Here is a 23,652-nt window from a genome sequence, read left to right on the forward strand (position 1 = left end):
ACAGCCGGTGAAATTACTGGCACATGAGGTATCCCATCTTAGGCCTCTAGGTTGGCAACGCGTCTGCAATACCCCTGGTGTTGCAGATGTTTATGGGCGGTGGTGATCTCTTACCATCAGGAGACCCATTTGCTCGTATGCCATCCAGTCAAATAAAAAAAAAAAATACGGCCTGAGTTCAAGTTTTTTTTTCAAATCTATGTAGGTACAGTCAAGTGTAAAAATATGAATTTAAGTTTCAAAAGTAAGTACAACAGACTCTTATTCCGACGCAATAAGGCCGTAGTAACATATTTTTGAGTGGTTCGAATAGATACTTATTTTTGCACTTTTTAAACAGGTCGATTCACAAGAGCTGGCACGAATAGATTGAACGAAAGTAATGTCACTTAGACATTTATGTAGGAAAATAACAGATGCATGACATTTTCATATTTTTGTGAAGTGTATTCAAATAGGTAACACAGATTTCATTCACTCACTCAATCCATTCGTGCCATGCTCTCCTAAATCGACCTGTAAGTTTTCTGAAATTCTCTAATTTTCTGCACAACTTTCTTTACCTTTTTGTGTTTGTTTCTCTGTCTTTGTTTGAACTTTGTTTGTCTGTATATGGACCAGTATCTTTACTGAGTTTATATAGGTATACTTGTTGTGAGTTTTAGTTTGACTTATGACGTATATAATTTTGTTCGATGTGTCTCTCCACTATCATAATCAAAATAACCATCTCTCTATAGCCCTATAGGGTACTTTGCGATTGCTATCTCTTGCGATCGCTAGATTATGATAACGTTTGACAGATAGGAATAGCGATTGTTGTTGATAGAATTAGTGACCGCGTGAGATAGACAATGGGCCTACGTTTTAAATAAATAATTCATTTGAGTTCATGCTTCGGAGTTAACTATTCGCTACTATTCTTTTTCTTGAGGTGTCGGGTTTGGTTTACATCGCTTTACTATACTTACTAGTTGGCTGATAATTTCTTCTTACTAAGTGTCTTGAAATTTTTAACAATATTTAATATTTTTGGGTCAGTTAAACAGCCATTTTTTTTGGGATTTTATAATTCTGTATAGGTACGCCGAATGATGTTCAAACTAGTTCAAAGTGCCGGGTCAAAGGTGTCATACTTTCAATAAAAATTGAAATGAAAAGAAAATACAGAGATGTTCCGGGATAATTTATAAACCCTGAATAACCCTTTTGTTTAACTTGAATTACAACTAATAATAAAAATTGAAATTTAATACGGATAGGTAATAGGTAGGTCTGTAGCTTGGTTGACAATAAGTGGTACTAATAAAACTTTTTATTGGTTTAATTTAAAATATATCTACGGCATGGAAATAAAACAATAAACCTGTATTTTATATGCATATATTCGGATTCAATATTTCAATAGTTATTTAATTCATACAACTTAACTAAAAAAAATACACTGACTTGTATGCGGTACCTAACTTAGCTATTTTCAAGCTTAAGACAACTTTATAAATACAATTTCATTACTTTATAACTACAAATTTGAAATAATTAAATTCAATTAATATTTCAATCAACTAATAATCTCATCGTAATCAATTTTGTAATAAATGCGAATCGAATCACTGGACAGTGATATAATTTAATTTAAATTAAAATTAAACTAGGAATGTTGTTCGTTTTAAAACAATGATTTGGGTTCGAACGGCCGAAGCTAGTAATTCCAATGAACCAAAATTAATTTAGTCTCATTCTTTCAATTCAATAAGAGACAAAATGTTTCTGGAATTTCATTACAGATTTAAAACTTATTCAGTTCGTAAAAGGTTAAAATATTTTAACCTATCAATCGCATCTCTCTGTTTACAATTACAAATTTTTAAAATGTAATTGAATTCCCAAAAAAATATACAAAGAGTGTTTAACAATCGGTTACAGTCACAAGGTTCTATGTCTCATGCTTTGCTTAATCAATGCCTATCAAAACAATACAGTTTGGCTACTGTAACGTGTTACGTTACGGGCAGTGTAAAGCAATCCTCGTTTTGGCAACTCTAAAAATCACCACGATAAGCAACAATGTAAATCAAATTAAATTATACATTTGAGTTCTTATACTTCTGAGCAAAATTTTTATCAAAAATATGTATGTACTCTCTATCTCTATCTCTCTATATCTATGTATGAAATCTCTATGTATATACTTGTTTTCTCTGTACTGTTTACTGTATTGGTGTGCAATAAAGAGTTATTGTATTGTATTGTATTGTATTGTATGTATGTATGTAAACTCTTTATTGTACAAAAGAAAAGAAACAAAACACAATTGACAAACTTTGAGATACTTGTACAAAGGCGGACTTATCCCTAAATAAATGTGTCCACGACTCTATTGATGACGGCGTAGGAGCGTTTTCAGATATTTTTGATTGAATTTTTGCTCAGAAGTGTAAGATCTCGCCTGCAGCAACATTTTTATGATTATCTAGTATCTGCAGTTATGTTCTAATGGGTTTTGATACTTTGCTTAGAAAGAAGTATCAATCGAGACTACTTATTTTACCTTACATTATCTCTTTATTTCAAATTGTTGCTTGTTGTTGCAGCAATACAAGAACCTTTAAGAAATTAAGGAAATAAACTATTACATTCCAATCGCAATTTACGAAAAAAGACATCTACATTACTTTGCTCTAATTCAACACTCATTCACTTTTCTTATTACGAATCAAATGTAAAAAATTTCAGTGCCTTTTGTCAAAGCATTAAAAACATTAACAAATTTGTTCATTTAAATCTCAAAGAAAAAATAAACAATAGGTATAACAAGTATTTCGTTGATTTATTTCATTCATTCACAGTGTTCTAGTGCAAATAGTGTTTTCGTTTTGCTAAAAAATAAGTTGCCAATATTTTTCTTATTTGCACTTTTTCCACTGCTAACTTATGATAGCCTCTATTCAAATTTGGATATGGTAAGTAGGAAACATAGAACCTTGCAATCACAGGAATGCCACTGGTCATCAAAACAAATACTTAAATGTTAATCTAGACAATATAAGTGACATATACATTCGGAGCACACACATTTACAAATTGTCTTTAAAAATAAAAACTCTTAAAATTTATTTACAGATTTAAAACTATATTTACGTTAGCGAGTTCTGTACTAACAACATAGCCTACTCTTTTTAATATAAGTGATATGACTCAGGTTCTTTTTACATAGGAAGGAAGTAATATGAAAATGAAATTTCTATACATTACAACTAAAATTTGCGGGGTTAAATTTATGGCGCATTTTCGATTCAAACGTCACTTTATTAGGCCTTTTTTCAACCAGGGTTATGATTTCGTTGATTATCGTTTTTTGGTATTTTTTCAGCGTTTTTTTTATTGATTCAATGTCAATTATTGCAAGCGAGAAACAAGATCAACGCTGTTATAGAAGATTTTTTGTTTTTTATTCCAATTTCACGACAATTTTAAATAAATTAACAGTGTTGGTTTCAATTTGAGTCAAGAATCTTGTTAAGTTAGAGAAAAATGTCATGAAAGTTGTTTGATACGAATTGTTTGAAGTTGATTAGTTTCGTTTAAAAACAAGAAGCTTAATCCTGAGTCTCGCTTGAAATTAATTTTCAAAAGAAACTTCAATTTCAATAACTACATCAAGCCCGCCCAGTCGGTAAAACGCTCGGGTACTCACCAGTTCCCGTTAAGTTATTTTTGTAAGCCATTGATATGTGCTATAAACGTATTCTTAAAATCTTCACATATCCCCCAAAAATCATATTAGAAGTAATAATTTAGAACACGCAATTGAATTTTGAGAAACATCTGAAGTTTAATAAAAATACGAATCCGTAAGTGGCAAAAATTACTTTGTTAGAAGCGCATTCCGTTCGTATCACCGTCAGGGGAGCTACCTTAGAACTATACACGCTATTTATGTACAAATAACCTAAAAAGACTAGAAACACTACACCATGTTGATTCCGTACTTCTCTGGCGCGAAGTAGCTGTTCCCAGTGTTGGAGAAGTTAGTAATCTGGGATGCTTGAAGCATGCTTAAGTGGGGGGAGTTCTGGGATTGGTTTTCTGGGGATTCTGGGCCAGAGGAGAGGATGTTATGGTGGGATGGCCAGGCGGCGGGGGGAGAGGGGTTGCCGAAGGACACCTGGTTGTAGAGCTGGTTGCCATTAGTTGTCAGGTTGTGGCCATGGTGGCTGCCATGGGACTGGTTCACGGATGAGCCGTTGAAATACTCCATCTGAAAGTAAATGTTTGTATTAGACTTGAAGATAACTCTTTATCAAGGACTTTAACGTCCTCTCAAACTTAGCTTAAATAGGTAAGTATTCTCAAATGCGAAAGAAATATTGCCTGTCTGTCTTTAAGAGGCCTCGGAAAGGACATAGAATAGTTGTATCCCGGATAACTGTCTTGTCCCCGCGGGACAGCAATAAACGAATTTTTCGTTGTTGAGGTCGCAGGCAAAAGCGAGTACCTAACATAGTAACTCTTTTAATATTAATAACAACATTGTTTTGCAGCGTCTTACCTGACTCGGATAATACGGTGAGTTGTAAGCGCTCTGCCCGTACCCCTGGTGATGATGCGACGTAGAGTAGCTGCGGATGTAGTCCGAACTGCCCGGCCAGTGGAAACTGTTGTAGCTGTCCGGGTGATACACGTTCCCCGGCCCGTTCAGGCTCTGAGGAGTTATGGGGGGTGAGGGAGTGGTCATAATAGAGGAATTAGAGCCTAAAGGTGTCAAATTCCCTGTCAATCTCGAGCTGTATTGGTCCTTGACTAAGTTACTCCCGAAAGATTTTTCAGAGTAGTCGACTTTTCCCGAATAGTCTAGTCTTTTTGGACTGCTGTATAGCTCCTGTTTAGGTGTTACCCCGTAACCATGAACGTTTGATATAGTGTCTGATGGTGCGTCCTTCCCGCTGAGTCTTAAAGCTTCAGAGTTGTAATGGTGGCTTATGGAAGATAGGCTGTTGTTTTTGTTGAGCGGCGACGAATCGTAATTTGGAGCGGACTCCTTCTTACATATGACATTTATAGGAGGACTCACTGATGTCGTAGGTGTTATAGGCAAATTAGGCGATGACGTTGCAATACTAGAAGTATTTGTGGTTAAACTCGCGTTGCTGGAGCTCGTAAGTGATTTTGACGTTGACACTTTGGATGACGACGACGATGTGTTGGAGGACTTTAGGTTGGAGGATATGGATGAGGATTTGGAACTGGAGGACTTGCTCGAAATCTGCGAGTTCGTTTGTTGCTGCAGCTGCTGCCGGCATTTGGCTCGTCGGTTTTTGAACCAGACCTGCGGACAAAAATAACAGATTGAAATATGCTGTTAATAGTTGTGTTGGGAAATTGCACTGTTATTTTTGATAGTGAAACAACAAAAAGTTGGAAAACTCCCGACATTGTCACTTCAAAGTTCAATATTTCAAAAACGGCTGAACCGATTTTGATAAAACATGTCTAAGAACCATCGCTAGAAAACCTGCTTTCAAATAAAACAAACCGCATTCAAATCGGTCCACCCTTTAAGAGCTACGGTACCACAGACACACACACACACACACACACACAGCCGTAAAACTTATAACACCCCTTTTTTGCGTCGGGGGTTAAAAAAGACTAAAAATATTGCAAATAATAATGAAAACTAATTATTCATGTGAGCGTCCCCAAGTAAATATCATAAGGTATAGGTATGGTTTATATGAATCTAATTTATAAAAAGTTTAAAGAAAGACGCCCGACCATAGACATTTAGTGATGTGAAAACCTAGAACCTAGTGCAAACATCATTAATCTGTTCAGTAAATCGATTAATTTATTAATTAATAGATCAAAGTATTTTTGTCTATTTTATTATTTACAGTACTTGATTTAAGTCCAAAGACTGTTGATTCAATTATTAAGGCAGTAAATATATCTTAATTTTAACGTAAGTAAATAAAAATCGCTTATTAAATCGGGCATTAATCCATTTTTTAAATGTCATAAATTTTCACTTCACTCAATAAATAACGTCAGATTTTGACGAAGATTTTTCAAATAATAATTTATTATTGCAATCAAGTGAATTTTGGTGAAAAAAGTGATTATACATCTAGTTAAAATACACGAATTATAGATGAATGTGTTATTGATGCGATCCACTGGGTAAACACCCAGTGTGGATATAAGAATTTTGATAAAATCGGTTTGTTTACACTATATATAAATTGGATTGATATAAACCATAACACAGAATTCTACAATTATATCGATTTATAGACAACTCAATTTAACTGTGATCGCTTTTATTTAATCATTACATTAAATATAAGTTACATTAAAAGTGCATTCGATTTAAAATACACCTTCGACCTTTAAATTACATCTGAATATTTTTCTTGACCAGTTAAGTATCTCAATGACTTCACATTTAATTAAAAATAATTAAAAACCTTATCTAACCTTTTAATCATTGGCGAAAGTACACCAATTAAGTTATGAACTATTCATTATCGACGTTAAACCCTTTGTATTAAAAAAAGCTATAAATAGTGCCAAGAAGCTATGCAACGGTTTTCATCGCTTTGCAACCGAATAATATATGTATAGATGCCAGCGGTCATAAAATTACAGAGTGCTATATATAATTAAACGTATTGGTTTTTGCTCGTCGCTACGCAGTGCTTGTGATCATATGGATTTGACGCACATAGAGAGAGCCCAAATAACGTAGGTGCTACTGCTAATTAACTATTTAAAACTGCATGTCTAAAGGTGATAGAATTGTCAGCGTTATCATTATTTAGTCTTCGTCGCAAATAATCATTTCTAGGCAACAACGACTTAATTAAAACACGTTCTTTCTCATCAGATCATAAGGTCGTTCCGAGGTCATGTTTTATCTAGTTACATTCAAAAAATTCAAATACTTACAACTTTTGACGTGTAATTGACGGGACCATAGACAAACGCACACACTTTTAAATGTACATATATAAACAATGATTTTTAATCTGTGGTCTGAGGCAATAGCTTAAAGTTTCTGACGCTCGCGATCGCAATGTAATGACAGATTTCGCATACAAAAACTGTCATTTGATTGCGATCGCGAATTGACCCTCAGGAGCATTTTTTTCTAATTAAGACATTGATGGCGTAATTTCTTTTTTGTAGTTTATGATTTACTTTATGCAGTACTTTTTATTTAGTGCAGTTATTGCGTGAGTCCTCTGAAAATAAAATTTTGGCTGATTATAAATTTTCTTCTGATCACCGATTAAAAACCATCGTGTAGTATTAATTATAATCTATTAGTTCCTACTAAATTAAATATGTAAATATTTTTTTAACCTTTTAATTGTCAGCAACTGATTACTTTTTAACCTATTAGTGCGTGCGCCCCTTGGTAGCGCTATCAATTACGCTTTTCGCCTTATGTTTGTGCAGCGATTTGATTTATGAGGCGAGAAGTGTGTGAGTTAGGGGTGTGCCGGATTTAGTGGAAGGTTAAACTAATCAAATAAGTACAGTTCAATTTAACTTGGTTATGTAATTGTAATTTTGGTGTATTGTTTCTTGCGTAGGTACGTATTTCAAGTAAAACCGTAACTAATGTAAAAAGTACTAATAAAATAGTAATCGGTGATACCAAAGCATATTGACGTAAATCAACTTTATTTGGCGAATCGCATGTTGTTTTGTCTATTCTTCTTCTTTTTCTTATGTTAAGAATGAGAAGAGTACCTTAAGGAGACTGGCCTATACCTATTTCTTTTTCGTTTTTGGCAAGTCATATTGTTTTTAACTGAAAATTGTATCGGTCTCACTTTATTTAACTGTATAATTTTTTTAATGTATGATGACCAGATGATCCCAAAGGAAGACCAGCGCCGTTCCCAAGACCGGCAGATTGCTTTTAAAATGTAATGTAATGTTTAATTTTTACAAGCTTTGACTTTTTCTTAGTTGGCAAACGAGCAGGCGGGTCACGTGATAGCAAGTGATCACCACCGCCCATGGACACCTACCGCATTATTAGGACTGCGGGTGCGTTGCCGGCCTTGCAATAGGCGGTACACTCGCCTTTTGAAGGTACTCAAGCTAGATGGGAAAACCCCAGCAGCGAGTCCATTTCATATTTTACACATTTAAACCGCACAGTACTCTTAAGTCTTGAACTGTACTGGAGTCATGAACTTGCACCTAAGTCTTGTAACATTCCTATTTATCTATTTAACTAAAGGTATGTACAAGATAAGTATATTGTGTTTTCAAAAATTTGCAAACAATATTTCAAATACATCTCCGCTGTGCGGATCTCTTTTTAACCGTTGACAATAAATAATAAAATAAACAAAAAGTACAGTTTTAAATACAAAGGCTGGTAGCTACACAGACGCGCACACGTTATGACGTAGCAAGATGTCATTGGTCTATAATCTCGGAGCAAATAACAAATCACATTTGCTCTTTTCGTAAAAATTAGTTCATTAGTCATTCAGTCAAACTCGACACACAATGGCCCACAATGGGTCACAACAGGGCACAATGGGGTACACGGTTGGGGCACAGCTAATCCTTGCGAGGCGTGGTGAGGCACGGACGAAAGTGATCTTTAGCTGCATGATTATACTTTTTTTGTTAGGTCCATTTGTGGTACAGCTTTTCTTGGTTATTTAGAGGTCAATACAATAAGGCTATCCCGAGGGAAATCTGACATTTTTCTCAGTTTCATTGGTTAGTTTGGCGATTGGATAGCCCAGTTGTTAGCGACCCTGACTACGAAGCTTCAGGTCAATATAAGAAAAATACGAATGTTCTCGAGTCCTGGGTGTTTAATATATTATGTATTTAATTATGTTTATCCGTTGTCTAATAGACACCCATAAACACAAGCCTAGCTTACTTCGAAAAAAAAGTACCTAAAATCAGAAAAAAAACAATATTGAAATGATCACTGAAATTTTATAATTAGCAAAACAACGTTGCAAACGTTTAGTTAAAAAACAAAACCGAATACAAAAGAAAAATAATGTTTATTTTTATTTTAATATCCTGATTTCAATCTCTTATCTTCAATCTCGCTAATGATCGCCGTTAAGCGCGAGCTGTCACTCCGCCATTTTGATTTGCTTTGTTGTGTTGGCTGATCCGAGTCGCTTTGAGTTTTGTTTCGGATTGGACTAATTTTAATTGCGCTTTGATGTCGTAATGTTGTATGTAAACAAAGTGCAGCTTTTGACTTTAGCAATCGAAATAAATAAACGTTGCTTAAACAGATCGCTTTACATATGCTCGGTAGATTTTTATAAAATAGCACACATACTTTAGCATAGAATTTCGAGATTTCGATGCTTCTTATATTCCTTATTTCAAGTTAGCCTCCTTTAATTTTTAACGACTAACAACAACTAGGTACTAGTTACAGTGATTGACTGACAAAAATATAACGCAAAGCCTTTACATCAGACTCGAAATTTGGTAAAACAAGGTAAATGCGTAATAAACGACATTCGGCTGTTACTTCTACAGTGTGTTACCGGCAGTCAGGCTTTTTTAAGAGAGGTTAAAGTAACGTATTCTGTAAATTAACCATGACATTAATTTCATTAATAAACTATAATTCAGACTTTGTTAACTTTCTGACAAAATTATAGCCGTTTTTTTCCTTGATATTAATACCAACAACATGGTATCCGCTTGAAATATTCACATTACCTATTTAGTTGTACATTCACTTTAAAAATAAATAATTAAATTAAAATAAAATAAATATTGAAGCGGGCACCCATGCAGCAAACGTGATTTTTTGCCGGTTTTTTGCTAATGTCTAATGTAGATAATGGTACGGAACACTTCGTGCGCGAGTCCGAGTCGCACTTGGCCGGTTTTTTTATACTACCAGCGCTTTCGGAAAGACCATCATTGTCAAGAAGAATGCGCCGCAAGAAACTTAGCAGGAAGTCATTTTTGTTAGGTTATTTATTCTTCTTTAGTAGGTTTCGCAGGTGGTAGGACCTTGTGCAAGGTCCGCCCGGATTGCTACCACCATCTTGCTCGCTAATCCTGCCGTGAAGCAGCAGTGCTTGCACTGTTGTGTTTCGGCGTGGAGAGTAAGACAGCCGGTGAAATTACTGGCACGTGAGGTATCCCATCTTAGACCTCTAGGTTGGCAACGCGTCTGCAATACCCCTGGTGTTGCAGATGTTTATGGGCGGTGGTGATCTCTTACCATCAGGAGACCCACTTGCTCGTTTGCCATCCAGTCGAATAAAAAAATAAATAAAAAAAAAGGTAATAAGACCGCGATAAATCTATTATGTATATGTAACCTAAAATAAAATAAACCCAAATTTTACAGTTTTATTTAAAAACTAAGCCACACGACACCAAATATCATCGATAAACCAATTTCCAGATTAAATATCGTTCAAATTAAAATCCTCTCGCGGGTGGTTTTCCATTACGTCGGATTATATTTTTATCCCCGCTATCTTTAGTTAATTGAAAGTTAGTAATCATGGGATTTTAAGCATCACCACACCCGAGGTATTCTGATGTCATTAATAGTTCCTATCATCGGTAAATAAGCTACCGTTTGATCGATCTGAAAGGTTTTGGATTATCTTATGGTGTGGATAAGGTAGCTTGACTTTTGGTATTTATCTATAGAATCTGAGTTCTTCTGAGCTTGAAGCGCGGAGAAATTATGACATTGTTTTTAGCTTCTTTGTAGCTTCGGCGACTTTTTGCGGTAATGGAGGCATAGACAGACGTAGGTATGTAACGTTCTTTAAGGGCCTGTTTCCCCACTTGTCGACTAACTTTAAGTGTCAGATAAAAGGAATGCAGTCTTTGTTTATTCGGACAAAAGAAACAGAGACGGCATCACTGATATCCGTCACTAAAAGTGGTGAAACAGGCTCTTAACCCAAGATTTGTTACTTTCCTACACACCATAGAACAATTTATTATATTACTAGTTTTTGCCCGCGGGTCCGCCCGCGTGGTATTCGGTTATCGCGCGCTGTTCCCTCGGGGACTGCATTTTTCCGGGATAAAAAGTAGCCTATGTCACTCTCGGGCCCATAAACTATCTCTATGCCAAAAATCACGTCGATCCGTCGCTCCGTTTCCGATTCCGTTTCTGGTTCCGATAAACTAAATTGAAAACATCTGGTTCCGATAAAACCACATCCGTTACATCCCTGTCAATAAGTTATCCCGATTATAAATATTTATTATAAGTTCTTATGGAAGCCGTGGTGGCCTAGTGGTTCGACCAATGCCTCTCAAGCAGAGGATCGTGGGTTCAAACACAAGCGCGCACCTCTGAGCTTTTCGAAATTCATGTGCGAAATTACATTTAAAAACCACGAGCTTTACGGCGAAGGGAAACATCGTGATGAAATCTGCGAAGCAATTCAATTCGCAATCCGCACTGGGCCCGCTTGGGAACGGCCCAAGCCCTCCCATTCTGATAGAAGGCCTGTGCCCAGCAGTGAGACGTACTTATATAGGCTGGGATTATAAGTTCTATGGTCTTCGGTGATATTTCAAAGAGCTGGACATACCTGGACCCTGGACTCCGGCAGGTTGATCTTCAGAGCCACTTCTTCCCGCATGAAGATGTCGGGGTACCGCGTCTTGCCGAACAACGCTTCGAGCACGTCCAGCTGCGCCCGAGTGAATGTCGTGCGCTCGCGCCGCTGCTTGCGGGGGTTCACGCCTGCGAACAAAAAAAAAATTTTTCACTTCTCATGCTCGTAAAGTTCGTATTTATGCTAGATTTAGGCGATATAAAATTACTTTTTATGCTCTAGTGCACAAAATAAAATCTTCGTGACCAAGGATACAGGTAATATCAGCCAAATAAGTGGTCTACCAATTTTAAAACAAGTTCCTATCAAATGAATATGTCGCTAAAGTCGAACTTTCAAGTTGACAGACACGTCTATTGGCATTATTGTTTTGTGACATGCAAACGATTATCAACTTTCGGGTGGTAGACCACATATTTGGCTGATGGTACAAGGCAAAAGGTGTAAACAGCCACAAACAAAGAAGTTTGTACATATATTTTTTAATAATTTTTATTTTATGTAAAACTAAAAATCAACCAAAACAATCGAAATAGAATAAAAAAATTATAATTATATAAGTACTAATGCATGAACAATAAAAGGTACATAGTAAGTAACCAATTGCTTCCACTGTTGCTATTAAACGTACGAGTGCTCGACACGCCAGTGCCCAATAGATGACACCTTGCTGTCACATCTGTTGCTACTGACATAAAATTAAGGATGCCAACTATTGGGACAGTGACGAGCACTAGTACGTTTACCTGGGGCCACTCAAGTATTACGTAATCACCGAAGGGGGTAGGGGGGGGGTCTTTGCTTAGCTTATTTTTGATGACATGGAGATGGAGATAGATAGTGCTTACGTCAGAAATATTTATTTATATATTTACTTAGTTCTTGTTTTTTTTTGCAAAATGTAGTGAGTAAGTAGGTTTTAATTCAAGCAAATTTTAATATGGCTACCCTACTTGCAACAAATTCACATGAATAACAATAAAGAAACCTGAATGGATTTAAAATATATATATACCTACCAATGTTTACGTAAGCATAGGGGGGAGGGGGTAAGGTTTTGCTGACTTTTGCTGACAAGGGGGGGGGGGGGGGTAAAATCCTGCTTACGTAATAATTGAATGACCCCGCTTAGCTATCCCAAGACTTTTTTGGTGTGTGAATTCTTAGTTCCTGGACTACTCAACCTTGCTGTGTAGGTACTTCAGGGTCTCCACAAACCTATCGACACGGAATCAGCTTTAGCCGATCAAAAAACTCTTTATCTACGCAATAACAGCGAATAAGACGTCGATCGGCTCAGCCGACAGGAAACGACGTTTACCGACGAAAAGACGCCTTTTCCGCTCTTATTGCATGAACATAAAGCGTTTTTTGGTCGGCTTAAGCCGAGTCCGCGTTAATAGATGCGAGAGACCCTCAGTCATTAACTAGAACAAATTACTTAACACCTGCACGATGGTCATTTCTTTTACTCCCAAATGTCATCACTTATCATGATAACCGCGAAGGATTAGCTTTTGTTTATTGTTGGTTGCAAATTGAAGGCAATCGCGCATGGTAGCGCGTAATCCTAATTTACATGATGTATTTTCTAGTGGATGTGTTAATTAATTGTACTAATTGGCGTTGAAGTTTTATGAAGAGGTGCAAATTATATATTGTTTTTTCGACAATCGTTCTCTTAAAGATCGAGGAACCATAACTCTTTTAAGAAAGAAAGAAAGATTTATTTTGGCACCATAAGTAACACCTAAAACTAAGACTAGAACTAGCACTAAAACTATGTTACTAGGTGACACGGCAGGATACCAAAAAGGGTCTCCACTCAGCATGTGTTGCCGCACATTATTTTTGTGGAGCCCAAACTTTTTCAAACGAATGGACCTATATCGATGCGGTTTATTTTACGTGAAAGAAAATTTCCTTACGGTGGTTATCAGCTATGTATTATTAAAATCGGTTTAGCCGTTTTCGAGGTATTGAACTTTGAAATGAAAATGCCGGGGATTCTAAATTTTCTAAGTTGGTTAGATTAGGTTAATCTTTAATCCCTACTAGCTTTTTCCCCGAGTCTCCGTCTGCGAGTAGTGTAGCTGTCTGGTAGGGAATTTTTAAAATTGGTCCAAAAGTGTCAGATATTTTTACTCAACAGAATAAAAGCAGTTTTAATTCCACTATCCCACTAATATTATAAATGCGAAAGTTTGTACGTCTGTTTGTTCGTTCATCACGTCTATGCCTGAACGGCTTTAGATGAAATTTGGTATACAGATAGTTTCAGTCCCGGGAAGGATGTAGGATAGTTTTTATCCCAAAAAATTGCATAGTTCCCACGGGATAGCGATAATCGAATTCTACGCGAACGGAGTCGCGGGCAATATGCTAGTATTACTATAGACAAAAAAGCCGTGGTGGCCTAGTGGTTTGACCTATCGCCTCCTAAGCAGAGGGTCGTGGGTTCAAACCCCGGCTCGCACCTCTGAGTTTTTCGAAATTCATGTGCGGAATTACATTTGAAATTTACTACAAGCTTTGCGGTGAAGGAAAACATCGTAAGGAAACCTGCACAAACCGGTGTGTGTGCAGTTCCCAATCCGCACTGGGCCCGCGTGGGAACTATGGCCCAAGCCCTCTTGTTCTGAGAGGAGGCCTGTGCCCAGCAGTGGGACGTATATAGGCTGGGATGATGACTATAGATAAAAAAGGCTTCACCAAGCAAGTTTACTACTAGATGTCATCGAGTGACGATATACGAAAGTGGTCATTAAAATATCTGGCCTTTGACGCTATTGCATAATAGATTAAATATTTTAACGGCGTCTAAACGTCGAGGGCATTCACCTGCGGCATTTCCATACTATATTGTGCTACCGAATAGATATAAATTAATATTCACCTTTGTACATCTGTTTCTCTTGTTACATATCTGTTAATTTCATGTGTTAACAGTTAATTTGTGGCGAAAACTAAAAAGATATTCGGATTCCTGGACAGACTTCGAACCCGCACCTGCGACTCTACTCGCATTTTAACTAGCATTTTCCATAAGCTACAATGTTAGTACTGTTCTGACAGTGAAAATTATAGCTTATGGAAAAACGCTACTTCCACGGTATTGCACTAGCAACGACTATAACAACTAGAAAACCGGGAATCCGCCTCAGGATTATCCACAAATAAATTGTATACAACTTGTTTCATTAAAATTTAACACGCGAATTGTTATGTTAATAATAATAGATAAAATTAAATTAGTTTAACCATCCTATTAAGCATGCTAATCCGTTGGCGCCGAGTAATTTTTTTTAACACCACAATAAATCTCTAAGGTCGTACAAACCAGTTTGGTCAACACTAATCATTATTAATGAATATCTACGTTTTTGGATGACTTTCCTCTAAAGATTAGCAGAACAAACTGGCCAAGTGCGAATCGAACTCACACACCGAGGGTTGTAGTATGCAAAATATAGCAAAAAGTTAATTTATAACTTGGATTAAAACATAGGATACTTATTATCCCGATATACCCACGGGATAGGGATATAATCTCGAAATAACAACCGCAGGAATTAGAGTCATGAAATTTGGTAAGTATGTAGGTACGTCTAGAATAACATATAGGCTACTTTTTATCCCGATATTTCCACGGGATAGGGATAAAATCTTGAAATTTCAACGCTGGGTTTAGAGTCTTCAAATTTTGGACCGATGTAACCTAACCTAACCTAACACAACGTCAATGACGACGATATAAATTTTGGGAATTCCCAGGGGTATTGTGTAAAATCCCGAAATTTCAATTGTAACCACCACATTGAATAGTTTACACGTCGAAACGGCGGGTAAACGCTAGTTGTACGAGTACATAAAACACATGAAAGTAACAGAACTAACAAGAGAAAGAGATGTACAAAGGCGAACTTATCCCTTTAAGGGGGTTTTTTTATTTTTATTTGACTGAATGGCAAAGGAGCAAGTGGGTCTCCTGATGGTAAGAGATCACCACCGCCCAAAGTTGTTTTAAATGTAACGTCAATGAAGACCATGATGTAATTGTTGGGAATTTCCACAGGAACTTAGCAAAATCCCGGAATTTTAATCCAACTGCTGACTGTAATAGTTTAAGCGTGCGAAGCCAAGGGTATACAGTAGTACAGGCAGTGCCACGAGAGTTGAAGTGGACAATTACACACACAGCTACAAAAAGAACTGATTGCACAAAAGGAAAATGAATTAAAATTGAATGAGTAAATGTCAAAATCCTGCTGTCATTACACGACATGTTGTAGCTGTGTGTGTAATCATTCACTTCAACTCTCTTGGCACTATCTATAAGTTACTATATTAGGTTCAAGTTAAATAAAATATTGTAAAAATAGCACAAGATTATTCTCCTAGCTCAGCTTCCACAGGTGAAGCCACTCATATTGTACCTATTTACAATATACAACCAACGTATGTTGTATGTATAGATATGTCCATTGTGTTCATTTGCCCGAATTTCACTTGCCATACCAACGTTGGCCATAAAATATATAGAACCGTGCTGTTTTCAAGATTTTTTTAAATGTCATCATATAAAATGCCGTAGGTTAGGTTAGGAGATTAGTTTAATATCAACTCTGAAGAAATTACTATTTCAGAAATAAACTACTTTATGGCAAATGAAAATTCTAGAAAACGATACATTCGGGCATATGAAATTCGGGCAAACGATAGAGGACCATGTAAGTTATGTAAGGGAGACATCCTAGCCCATAAGTAATTTAACAATACGCAGACTCAAGTCATTGTAGTCGAAAACGGCAAGGTTTATTATATGTTGTTATAATATACAACCTACAGCATTTCGATCGACTAATTATGCAGATTTCGTGCAAATTTAGATTCATAATCGTGATATTTTGCTAATAAAAAACATGTGAAATACTTCTGTGTTACGACCTGACAATATAAGATTTAGGATTTATGGCTTATTTAGTTGTTTCGGCAGTATAAGTATAATGCTGATGGTTCCTTTAAGTGTATTTTATTTGCTCTTGCACGCTCAGATTTCAGAAATTCTAGCACATATAGGATACTTTTTTCTGATATTTCTACGCATATGAAATCAATCCTTAACTGTTTTTAACCCCCGACGCAAGAAGAGGGGTGTCATAAGTTTGACCGCTATGTGTGTCTTGTGTCTGTCTGTGGCACCGTAGCTCTTCAACGGGTGAACCGATTTGAATGCAAACCGCATTAAAAAAACCTTTTTATTCGAAAGCAGGTTTTCTAGCGATGGTTTAAAGTCATGTTTTTCAAAATCGGTTTTGTCGTTTTTGAGACATTGAACTTTGAAGTGGCAATGTCGGGGGTTTTCCAAGTTTTTTAGGGTTCCGTGGACCTTGAAGGAACCCTTACAGTTTCGTCATTTTCGCCTGGCCATCCATCTATTTGCGACTTAGCTTAGTTACCTACTCCTAGTATTAGACAGCTGTAATTTTGCATTGTAGGTATGTGTTAACCATGCCGATAATGAGTTAAAAATTCATTTTGAAAACAGTAGGTAGATAGTACAGGGGCATAAAACGTGTTATTTTAACCGAGCCGTTTATATCCGCCCGAGTCACAGGCGAGAGGTGATAGTTTTAAGTAGAGTCGGTTAAATAACTCTTTGTATTTCTGCAGTAAATCGACGACGAAGTGAAGGCAAAACTTAATACCTATATCCTATGGTCTAGAGAGTATACTCTCTTTAAGTAGAGCCCATTTATCACACAAAACAAAAGCTACCAAAAACTATCGCTAGCGTGTAAACGTGTAATCTTACTACAAAAACATTCCTTAAATGAAAATGAAAAAGAATTAGTCTATGCTCTTGTCTATGGCACAAAAGTCAGCGACAAGCAGTCTGTCTTTGACCATTCACTGCAGAGAATATAAATCTTTTCGGGTTTGTAATAGTCTGTTAGAGACGTCGATTTTTTAGCCGTGGACGTAATTTGGGTATGAGAAATGACGTGTTAGTTGATGATTTTTAATCATGAGGATTACAAGGATTAAGACATGACCCGCTTTCGTATGACTGTTAAGGTTGTGAATGATGATGGATAAATTCCTCGGTTGAAAAGCATTTTTGTGTGTGTGGGTTGGGGTATAATTGAGATATATACATACGAATTGTAACGGCACGAGCGAAATAAATATTATATTGTTCTGTGGATATACTTATGTAGTTATGCGTGCTACCATTCAAAAGGATAAAGGCGTGGCGGCCTAGCAGTGGCGTTGGGGAACATCATCGCTTAGTAACGGGTAGAGTTAGAGACGCGTGGTTTTAGGTAGGTATGTCTTCGTATTAGAGCTCAGTCATTGCTGTCATGTGTAGATATTAATATGGATACACCCTGAAAATAAATACCCATTTAAATAGAACAATTATAATTAAAGTACATTGAAACGAGTAATGACTAAGCTTAAAATCGACCGAATTCCGCAGATTCTAATTCACTTTTGTTCATTTTATCGGCGACGAAAATCGTGGGCTAGCGATCATCACACATGTATAATGTGTCTTGTTGAGATCTGTTTAGGGAGTAAGTGCATGTTCATTTTAGTTATAGGCACTAAGAATACATGTATCATCTTCTGTACACTTATTTCCGTTTGTTCTCCAAATAAATAAAATAAAATAATGTAGGTAGATCGTAATATCGTTGGCTGCAGCTGAAAATCAGCGCTGTGGTTCCGTACCTCAGCATTGCTGAGCTGCCAGCCCTTTCGGCTAGCTTTAAGTTACTTAACCTTAATTAAACATTAAGTTATATGTACCTGATGTATGCTACCTACAAGTTCTATTTAAATAAAATTTCGCAGATGGTAGGACCTTGTGCAAGGTCCGCCCGGATTACTACCACCATTTTGCTCGCTAATCCTGCCGTGAAGCAGCAGTGCTTGCACTGTTGTGTTTCGGCGTGGAGAGTAAGACAGCCGGTGAAATTACTGGCACTTGAGGTTACCCATCTTAGGCCTTTAGGTTGGCAACGCATCTGCAATACCCCTGGTGTTGCAGATGTTTATGGGCGGTGGTGCTCTCTTACTATCAGGAGACCCACTTGCTCGTTTGCCATCTAGTCGAATAAAAAAAAATCTAAATCAGTTCGATGGTTCAAGCGTGAAGAGGTAACAGACAGATTTTTTTATGTAAGTGAAAAAAAAACAATGTTTTGCATCAAGTCGTCCAAAACATTTCTAAAGTAAACCCACGCGAAGCCAGAGTGGGTCTCTAGTATAATTAATAATAATATCATCAACGTATAGCGCACATTTTCATTTGCTCAAGCTCAGATGGCCCTCAATTGCGTTCGTATTTCAAAACGCATCGAGAAATAGTTATTAGACCGCTCGATACGGATTAAAAACAGAATAATACGTTCCGAACTCCGAAACGTATCCATTCAGGCCATCCAAACAAACATTTCATACGAAAACTGTCACATTACCTATCCATAGAGAAGTGAAAATAAATAGAGTGACATCTGTCTCTTTCGTGCGTCGCGCCTGACACGGGTCGGACGAGGACGGATGTATTTCAATTGTTGTTGTTCACAATGGGGGCTAATCCTCGTGACATGACGTAGGTTTTTTTGTGATTTTATCTGTGCCTGATTTCTGATAGCTACCGCTTGTTTACTGCGGGGTTGTCTATGGTGCTAATGGTAGAGTCGTGTCTATGATTCGAGATCTCGTTACGTTCGATTTTTGAAAGCGCGATCGTTAAGATAGCGGTTAAGCTTGGGCGGTCGCTCCACTTTAGAATGAATTTGGTTCATTTTGTTTGTGGCCAGTTTCGTTGTATGCAAATTTTAAATGCACTGTTGGCTTATCTAATGCAAACAGGCTTTGAATTCCTAGCATGAAATTGAAATTTCAATTGCACCATAAAAAATCGATGTCGTTAAGTTCTGCAGGTTTCATTTTATTGTGATATACCTACCTACCCTAATGGTTAAAACATTTTTTAGAATGTTACCTATAAAACAAAATGAGTAAAGAACTAAAATAATACAAAAAAAATAGTTGCAATGTAAAGCATTTTATGCTAAAAATGTGTCAGTTTCCAAGAAAATGTTGGTAATATTATTCCTAAGTCTACAATTCTAAATTAATTAATTGATGTTCAAGTCTGGAATAATAATAATAACAATTATAAAGAATAATGATAACAAATCGAATAACACAAGTTTATACGACATACCTACTAACAAAGAATATGGATTTTTTTGATCTGATGTAGTCTTTTTTTTAATTCCTACTTTTTTCCGTCATAATCATCAGACGAAGAACGCCCACTGCTGAAGATAGACCTCTCTCAAAGAACGCCACAATGACCGAATCGGTCTCTTGCGATCTTCCTCAAGTTATTAGTCCTCTCAGTTCCGCTACGTAGCTTCTACGGCGTAGAGTCTACGATTACGCGGACTTTATTAATTAGTAATCGCAGAAAAAAAACTTAATCGTGGTTATTCTGAACCTACAACATCAGCGTGGGAGATGATAATTGATAAATCAAAGCCTGTGGCTACCATGGCAATAGCCATTCACAACAAACCGTTCAAATAACTAATAACCTAATTAACTTGAAAAATCCACAGCACGCGCCATTACCGCCTGTTAGCATCAGCAAACACATTATCTCCCGTTTTTCACAGTGTTTGTCCGACCCTCCCTATCTATTAATGATGTGTAAAAATTTCAAGGGGCATAGCTTCCAATAAAAATAACAAACATAGGACTTGGACCAAACTAAACCTTACTCCCTAAGTTGTAAGGATTTTAACAGGTGCTTTTAATTTAAGCGCAGCTGCGAGTTAAGCCATCCGCCATTTTGAACTCTCCACTCTAGCCATAGACTAGGAGTTTCGGCGGGAACGCGAGCTGTCAGTTTGACAGTTAAGGGCAGTTTTTAATCCCTGATTGTTGTTTTAGATCAGGGCGTTGCCCGGATATTTTAAATTAGATGATTAAGATTTTGCATGATAAAACGCACTTGGGTTTAAAATAATTGGAATGTTTTAAAAGTTTTAATGCATCTCACTAATTGGCAAATATCTCGAGTTGAGGACAGGATAGCCTCTGGCATAGTCGCAATTAGTTGTGCAATAGATATGTTTAATTTTACTTTGATAGAGCGATCATTTCAATACAAGCGTTTCTTTGCTATGCATTCAACTTTTCATTTCATTATTAAATTACCTAGCTTTAATACCATGCCATTTTATGGCTATAGCTTCTAGGCTACCCTAGCCAAACATATAATCTGTGGGTAGAAATGTATCAGATTGTAGATTCGAGTTACTATAGACACGTTATTTCCGCCTGACTTTAGTTAATAAAAGATATATTCAACGATACGAGTTGACGGTCGGTTTCAAGTAACATAATATACCTACCACGACATGCCGATTCTGTTAATAAACCACGAAAATACATAAACAATTTATAACCCAACGCACCTAAACTAACTTTGAAAATACATAGTAATTTATCCAAGCAACACCCACCGAGGGTTGCCAGCCCATAAATCATGTTAACACATAAATTGCGCTGGCAACACAGCCCTAGGGGCGACACGACAAGTTGTGACAGATTAGTGGCCAACGAAAATAGCAACCCTGACACCAGTGGAAACTCAACCTTGACGTAACTGCTATTAAGTATGTTTTTGGTCTACAAGTTTTCAGCTAGGGATGTAGCCGTTATTACTATGATAATGTTGCCAGCGTTTGGGGTGCTAACTGAATTGGTGAATTGAAATTTATCTAATAAATTATTGCTTATTTGTTGTAGAGGGAGTAATGTGTGGAAATATTAGATTAGTTAGAGTTACATGTTAATGGGAATCTGTTTGGTGTTGCCATGCCGCGTTACGGCTGGGGGTTTACGAAGAATAGTTTTCTTGTACAATAATAAAATAAGGAGAAGTCTTCTTAAACAGTAATACGAATGATACTAACTAACTTACTAATAATAGAAATGAGAAAGATTGTGGGTCTCTCTCTGTCTATTCTGAATAAAAAGTAGTTAACTTATACGTTATTAGCATACCAGTAAATCTTCTATCTTCTAATCTAAATTAAAAAAAAAACTATTTCCCTTGGTGGGTGACACTATTTACTGGCACAGACAATACCGACATGGAAATATTGGCCCGATATTTTATGTACACGCCACAAACTGGTGTCAAACTGACAAGAGTTTCTATGGTCGTGTACACGAAATATCATGTCGGTATTGTACGTCCGGTAAATAGTGTCACCACACTTGAGAACGAGTTTACCGATTTCATTCATCTTCTTTGTTTTTTAAAAAATTAAAAATATTATGCGCAAAAAAAAACCTGAAACTTAACGAATAAATACAAATACAAATAATTTATTAGTCAAACATAGGTTAAAATAGATGGTACACTGATCATAGATTTGTATCACTAGGCTGCGCCCGAGGGCATACAAATATAAATGTCTTGCAGGTAGTCACATTCAGTCATGCAGTAAACTAAATAAAGTCTAAAAAGTTGCAGAACTATCACGCATATACTCCTCCATTGGGCCTTACCCGCCAAAAAGTTAAAAAGTTATTTCAAAATCGTGAATATCTTCAGTCATCAATATAAAGTTAATTTTTTGCAACGTTAGCGAAATCCAAGATGCAATTTTTGGGAACTCCCACAGAATATTTTGTGAAATCTCGGGACTTTCAATTCAATTGATTAACGTGTGAAATTTTTTATACAAACCCGTCCAGTCGATTTAGCGTGAAATTAAACAAACCCACACGCACAAACTCTCACTTATTTAATTATTTAGTAGGATAAATTTCGATACTGGCAAGTTAATTTAAAAAGTAAACTTCATTGGTATCAGCGTTACACATTTGTTTATCTTCACTTCACGCTCCACAGGCGACGCGTGCCGGCGCGTGCGCCACTAGTGGCTTTTGAGATATGTGCTTGAATTTAGTGATTATACTGTGACAATCGTAGGTGTTTATAAATGTATCATCATATCAGCCGTAGGACGTCTATTGTTGGACATAGGCCCGAAAAACTGGTGTTTTCGAGCAAAGACCGCGGTTCGGCAAGCGTAGGACGTCCACCAACGAGATGAGACCAGGTTAAAGCCGCGGGTTCATGGGGGATGCAGGCACTTCCAACCGAAGCAACTGGAGGCCCGTGCTACTCTGGGGGACTGCTCCGCAATTCGAAAATCGAACTTGGTATCTTGCCATTCCGGTGACGCTTATGTTATTTAATACGAGAGTGAGAGGGACGCTACGATACGAACTTCGATTTTCGAATTTCGGAGTAGGCCCTCTACGCTTGCCGATATGCGGTCTCCTCTCCAAGCGAGAACTTTCGTCCCCAATTCCGGGTTACCGGATTTTTTTACGCACGCTAAGGTTGAAACTTCGATGATATAACACCAATTAACTGAGTCCCAAAGTAAGCAATGCTTGTGTTATGGGTACCATAGGCAACGGATAAACATACTTAACTAGACAAATACTAAATATACAATATAAATCCCATTCGGATATACGAGTATGTTTAAAGTTTTTTTTTAATAAAATTCGTCGTTTCGATGAGCAAGCGTACTCTTATTACTAGGTATTTATCATCATCATCACTTCAGCCTAAATACGTCCCTCTGCTGGCACAGGCCTCCTCTCACAATGAGAGGGCTTGGGCCGTTTGCACGCGGTCTCAGTGCGGATTAGGAACTTCACACACACCATTGAATTGCACCATAAAGCTGGTGGTAACATATGTAATTTCGCACATGAATTTCGAAAAACTTAGATATGCGAGGCCGGATTTGAACCCACAGTCCTCTATTTGAGAGGCCATAGTTCAAATCCCTAGGGCACCACAGCTTAGGTAGTAGGTAAGGTACTATTAAAAAAACACATAAAATTAGAACGTACATATGTTTACGACTGAAAAGTCTTCCAACGTCCCGTATATATCCCCGCGGACCCCTAAAAAAGC

At 37.0% G+C, this 23,652-nt stretch overlaps 1 protein-coding gene across 1 annotated transcript in view; it reads right to left on the reverse strand.

Annotated features, from left to right (window-relative positions):
• Positions 1 to 1,367: 1,367 nt before the first annotated feature.
• Positions 1,368 to 23,652, reverse strand: part of LOC141444372 (uncharacterized) — a 77,009-nt gene continuing 54,724 nt past the window's right edge. The window contains exons 3-5 of the mRNA XM_074109922.1: positions 11,592 to 11,746; positions 4,553 to 5,329; positions 1,368 to 4,261 (exon numbers count right to left, since the gene is read on the reverse strand). Of these exons, the coding sequence (XP_073966023.1) occupies positions 3,971 to 4,261; positions 4,553 to 5,329; positions 11,592 to 11,746 (1,223 nt within the window). The 3' untranslated portion in view covers positions 1,368 to 3,970. The remainder of the gene's footprint in view (positions 4,262 to 4,552; positions 5,330 to 11,591; positions 11,747 to 23,652) is intronic.

This window comes from Choristoneura fumiferana, chromosome 29, assembly GCF_025370935.1.
Source record: "Choristoneura fumiferana chromosome 29, NRCan_CFum_1, whole genome shotgun sequence".
Lineage (NCBI taxonomy): Eukaryota > Metazoa > Arthropoda > Insecta > Lepidoptera > Tortricidae > Choristoneura > Choristoneura fumiferana.